Genomic DNA, 5,632 nt, shown 5'->3' on the forward strand with positions numbered 1-5,632 from the left:
ATAAAAATCTACAATAACTATGGGGCCTGAATTATAATACTATTTCATGCCCTCTGAGCGCGATTAAAATCCTAACATGTATCACTATATCTTTAATGTATTTCATGTCCCATGCATGTGAGAACGTAAAAATCAATCAATAAAAATAGCTACCAATTTTTGTTTAAAATGTTAATAAAGCGGATCTCCAGACAAGGAAAATAGAAAAAAAAGGAAAAATTTCAACCTTCTCTCTTCAAATCCCACCACAAACATATATCCATGTGCATTAGAATAACCAAAGACGCATATAATATATGCTAATTCATCACCGTGATGTCTCCACATAAAAGAGTATCATATATCTGACACATACATTTAACCATAGATATAACAGACGCTTCGAGAAATATTTTTGTGATTACTAATCTTCCATGGAATTCTTGGCAACTTTACGACACGAAGAATTGCATGGATATGGGCAGTCGATCTTCCTCACAGCAGAACTCCGACCGAAGTACCAGTCTCCCACAGCCTTCCCAATTGGCTGCAAGAAAGAACAGATATGATCATCACTATGGAATTCCCATCTTCTGATATGAGTGATGAAGTTTTCACAGAGCTGCTACAGCTTACAGTGTTATCGATCCTTGGAGAATCAGCTGCAAACCACGTATTCGCATCACCAGATTGGCAATGAGTGTGGCATGAGAGGATGAACAGTCCCGTAGACGAGCTGCCTGCCGCCGGCAGTGCGTTCAGGAACGTTGTCCTGAAACCTGATATCGACGTATTAGCTCTCACTCTTTGCACACGAAGAATAAATTGGCAGTTGACATAAATCTAGAATTACAACTACTAATAATCGCCAGCTGATCTACAACAAGTTCTTCAAAGATCAGTCTTTCAATCGCCTAACGTAGACAGCCACTGACACATCACACCCAATCGATGACATGAAACAAGACGACCACATGAGTTCGGTCACACAACATTGACGGAAAGGTTGAACCGATAAAATTATCACTTTATAATTGTGTACGATCTCATGACTCATTGATGGTTTAACGATGTGCGTAACCATTATCATCGACATTAACCTCTACCAAAACAATCGACTATCGCATTATAAAAGGGTCCTATATGCATTCTCTTTTTAACTTCGGTATTTAACTGAATCCTCCCAACTCTTACTAGCTTAAGTATCAAAAGAACATTTTTGGATACACCTCCAATGTAGCTCTTTGTAGGGTCTATGCCTAAGTTCCCGGTACCTCAGCTTAAGATAAACTCGAAAATGGATATCGATTAATTTCGAACCCGAACTCAGACATGTTGGACAACGAAAACATATATGGTAACACCAACCTTGCAGTGTCTGAAGTTGATCCGAGGAACATTTCTTGATATCGAGCTTGCAGTCTCCCCAAGTATTATTGGGATCAGCAGAGGGTGGCACTAAAATATTTTTGATCTGCGATTACGTAACATACGTCACACAGTAGAAACCTTCACGAGAGTAGTTTATAAGATAATATAGCTCAATAAAGTTATAACCTGCCATTGATCGTACGCTGCATTGAGTATAAAAAGGGGTGTCTTCATTGTGGCCACCACGTTCTGTGGGAAAAAGCACTGCATGTATTCACGTAACCAAAGAGTTAAGTCAGATGAATTGATGTCTTCTGTAATCGTTCCAGAAAGAAAGTATACTTCCCACCTTGTTTGCTGGTAACCTCGACGTGCATGAAGATGGCAAATTATTTGCTGATCCCTTCAAAACCAGAAAGCACCACAGAATTATCATCACAAAAAGTTAGAGGGAGTCATCAATCAGGAGCATGGAAGGTCAGAGCATACATGAAGTTTAACAACATCACCATAAAAGGATTGGATCGAGTCTGCTCCAGAAATATCCTTCCTGTTCATAGAAACCTAGTACTGGTTAACGTCAGAGCCAGAAGGAGATTCAGAGATCACAATCAAATTAACATATATTAGGTTAGACATCGATTCGATCCAAAAGTTTAAGCCAATTGAGTACAGACAAAACCTAGTATAAACGACTATCCTCTCAATCCATCTTTTTTATCTTATACACATGAATATTTTTGGTTTAACTCTCTTTATCTCGTATGTATATAATGTGAATATTTGCAACAGTAGCCCGACGATGAGATTCGTGACGCGGACTAAAGATGTAGAACTTACGCATCAATGAAATAACCAGCATCGGAGAAGCATTTCACTGTTGCACTAGCTGGGAGAAGACTGCGGAAGCTGTCACAGTGTAGTATGGTTGTCAATCCACCTGCTGAGCAACCACCGAGAAGTGCCTGCGAGCATTCGCCAAAGTTAGAACAGAAACTTTGAGAGTGATAAGACTTGACCACTTTACATCCACATACGTTTTGTGCTTTGTTCATCCCCCTCGCCAATAGATCTTTCATAATAGCTCGCCAAACTCTGGCTCCTCTGAAGTGGAGACCTGTAGCCTAATCAAACGAAGATGTGAAAGACATGTTATCGATACAACGTTGCTTAGCAAGGAAATGAAACATATATCAGAAGAAGCATCGGATTAGGAGCTCACAGGATCTACTTTTTCTATGTCCCCTGTAAATGAGGCACCATCACAGTACCGAATCTTGACCCGGTTCCAGTTATAGAAGTCTGCAAGCATTGCAAGAATCAAAGCAAAGAATAAGACAGCAAAAGCTCCGTATTATTATTATTGTTGTTGTTGTTGTATTTGATGGCATCATTCGAATGATACAATCAAAGTTAAATCTGACATGCATCAAAAAATTGTGTTAATAGTACATTGGTAGAGAAGGAAGATTAATCATACCAGGATTCCTTTGCTGAACGCCTCCTAACATGCCAGAGAAGGAGACAGGCGGCATATGATTGGAGGAACCTCTAAAATTGCCTTTACGTTCTACGCAATCATTAACAGTGCTGCACCAACCTCCTCCCTGCAAAATGACGAGTGAGGGATTTACTCCGCGACCAACAATAGATTCTTTCGAAACTTGGATATTCAAATGGATAAAGACATGTTATACATTTCGAGATTTATAATATAGTTCGATATGATATGATGATATTGTAACACCACGATAAGTTCCACATCAAAGATGGACAAAATTAAGAATAACTTATAATGATCTAATGAGTATATTATTATTAACTTTAACTTAAATACTTTAATTACTAATTTAGATTAAATAAAATTAATAAATAAAATTGATAATCATGTGACTGGTATGGTATGAAAGAATTTATCAGTTAACATAGGGTAAATTGACTATGCTCAAAATAAGGCATGTATTGCCTTGTACTATGATACATAACAAAATTTGACCAATACATTAAGGATATAAGAAATTGTGAATCTTGGTGTACATTTATCCTTTTTAGCAAATAGAAACATAATTAAAAAAGAATACAAATCTGGTTACTTCATTTTCAGCAGTGAATGTGCAAGATCTACTTTCACTTTACATTTTTTGTCTATCAAAGAAAATTTTTGCATCTACAGTATGGTAAAACAGTCTATCTGTTGTTGCATGTAATATAGAAGTCTCAGACTGGGAAACCTACAAGGAATTGAAGTTCTACAAGTTCTAAAGATAAATCATGATCTAAGAGGCAATCCAATCACCATTTCTATTGTCAAAGCTCATGCTTCAGTTCTAGATGTTGAAATCAGGCTTGACAGGCATCCTATGTTGACACAAATCATACATGCATACAACATATAACCAACAATTAATCAAAAACGTACCAATCATAATATTTGAGGACTACGTCAAGAAAATAAACTGACCTCGACGAAAACCAACCAGTTATTTGCACCAGAGCCAGAACCAGGGGCGAGATTATATGCTGCAGGACTTCCATCCAAGCAAACTGGAAAATAAGAAGATGAGTTCATTTGGAAGTTGCCGTGGGTAGATGTCCGAGAATGAACTTGTTCGGATAACTATCATTGCAATGAAGAAGATAAGATCCAAAAGAGAATCCATGGGTACACAGACCTGCTCCTTCAGCTACTGCACTTTTCAACAGAGTCATGGGCACATTGTCACCTTCAACTTGCAGAAAGGCCAGCAGATAGAGTAAGCAGACGAGAGGGCACACCCATGTTCCTGATTTAACACCAACCATTCTGCAACATCGATTCGAATCTGTTAGCACAGAAGACAGAAAAGCCTACAGGAGGAGTCGAAAGATCATTCTGCGCTTCATTATAAATAGCAATCTACGAGAATCCACGGGATATTCCAAGACAAGGCCTCAGAGAAGCATGCAAGCTGAGAACGAGGAACTTAGAAGAACTAAAAAGACCTGAAATTTAACGGCAAAGCACTGCGCACAAACCGCTTCGCGATGAGCTGAGAACACTTGTAAGATGGAGAGGAACTCGAGACCTCGGCCGTTCTCATTATTGGCTGTGGAGGAAGGGAGGCTCTTTAAAAGATTTTGCTGTGCACGGAATTTTTGGCGTAATGATTCCTGGAATCGTAGGTGTTAAAGAATTTGGAAGGTAACGATGAAAGAAAGAAAAAAATTCAAACAATCGTTCATTAAATAGCAAAGATGGAGGAAAGAATGAATATGATGGAAAGATGACGCAAAAAGAATATTTCGTGAGCAATTATATTACCATTTTGAAGGTTGTATCGGTAATGCACGAGACTCTCGGGACTAATTATAGATTATTCTCTATAATTAACTATTCTTATAACAAAAGAATAAGGATTAAAATAATAGTAAGAAAAAGAGGTTTTCGGTAAGGTTATTCCTTTACCATAATTACAGTCTCTATATTTAGATATATACTTAACTCTCAGGATTTTTATACAGATTAATTATATATTTTTTTATATAATTAATTATTTTAGTATTCTAATCCTTATACTTTTAAAAGTTATATTGGGATCCCTATATTAACGAAAGTGAAATATTTAACTATGTTTCGCCTTACGTCATCTATTCTATTGATGAAAATACCACATGTACTTAGTGGTAAACCAAAGTGAGAGAATCAGCACGTGCTGTGAGAAAATTATAAGAATCGATGATGTGAGAAAATTATATTGATGAAAATATAATATTTTTATTTTTATCAGTAAAACCGATGATGTGAGAAAAAATGGAGTTAAAATTTTCACTTTTATAAGTATAAGATTCATAATGTAACTTTTAAAATTATAAGAATCGAGGTGCTAAATATAATTAATTATAGGAGATAATATGTAATTAATCCATAAGGCTCCTTGGGAGTTAATGTGTTTTTAAATATAGAGACTATAATTATGATAAAGAAATAATCTAATCGTAACAATTGTCTCTTTTGCTATTATTTTAATCATCGCTCCTTTGTTGTTATAATTTCAATTAAAACTCCTTTTCTTGCCCGTTTCAATAACTTGCTTCGATACCTTTATATTTTCTAAGTTGTTCACATTGGTCGATGAAAACACAAATTGTAACTCTCATACATGGCCTCTATTATTATGTTGTAAGGCTTGAATTTATAGTCTTTGTCATCATGTTGCTCACTGAAGCATAGCTCTCAATAGCTCCTAATTATACCTTTGTATGATTAAGTCACTCGTAAGACTTTTCGTATGTGCATCGCATT

General features: G+C 36.5%; 1 protein-coding gene across 2 annotated transcripts; it reads right to left on the reverse strand.

Moving 5' to 3' along the window:
• Nucleotides 1-268: 268 nt before the first annotated feature.
• Nucleotides 269-4,552, reverse strand: LOC135679878 (pectin acetylesterase 7-like). Of its 2 annotated transcripts, none has more exons than XM_065193862.1 (13): nucleotides 4,366-4,552; nucleotides 4,023-4,153; nucleotides 3,812-3,894; nucleotides 2,831-2,957; nucleotides 2,573-2,652; nucleotides 2,388-2,474; nucleotides 2,191-2,315; nucleotides 1,840-1,900; nucleotides 1,700-1,753; nucleotides 1,537-1,614; nucleotides 1,348-1,453; nucleotides 616-758; nucleotides 269-526 (listed from the first exon to the last, which is right to left on the reverse strand). In XM_065193862.1, the coding sequence occupies exons 1-13, from the start codon at nucleotides 4,428-4,430 to the stop codon at nucleotides 404-406; spliced, it is 1,263 nt and encodes a 420-aa protein (XP_065049934.1). In that variant the 5' UTR covers nucleotides 4,431-4,552; the 3' UTR covers nucleotides 269-403. The 2 variants fall into 2 exon arrangements, with proteins under 2 accessions (XP_065049934.1, XP_065049933.1); XM_065193861.1 differs by having other exon boundaries at nucleotides 4,333-4,552.
• Nucleotides 4,553-5,632: the final 1,080 nt, after the last annotated feature.

The sequence above is a fragment of the Musa acuminata genome, chromosome BXJ1-7 (assembly GCF_036884655.1).
Source record: "Musa acuminata AAA Group cultivar baxijiao chromosome BXJ1-7, Cavendish_Baxijiao_AAA, whole genome shotgun sequence".
Lineage (NCBI taxonomy): Eukaryota > Viridiplantae > Streptophyta > Magnoliopsida > Zingiberales > Musaceae > Musa > Musa acuminata.

What these genes read in the sequence shown, in the direction of transcription:
- LOC135679878 (XM_065193861.1), bottom strand. Translation starts at nt 4,430, where the DNA reads ATGAGAACGGCCGAGGTCTCGAGTTCCTCTCCATCTTACAAGTGTTCT. An exon ending in GCTTTGCCGTTAAATTTCAG is followed by an intron (nt 4,154 to 4,332) that starts GTCTTTTTAGTT and finishes TCGATGTTGCAG; the next exon opens with AATGGTTGGTGTTAAATCAG. An exon ending in CGTTCAGCAAAGGAATCCTG is followed by an intron (nt 2,653 to 2,830) that starts GTATGATTAATC and finishes CAATGCTTGCAG; the next exon opens with ACTTCTATAACTGGAACCGG.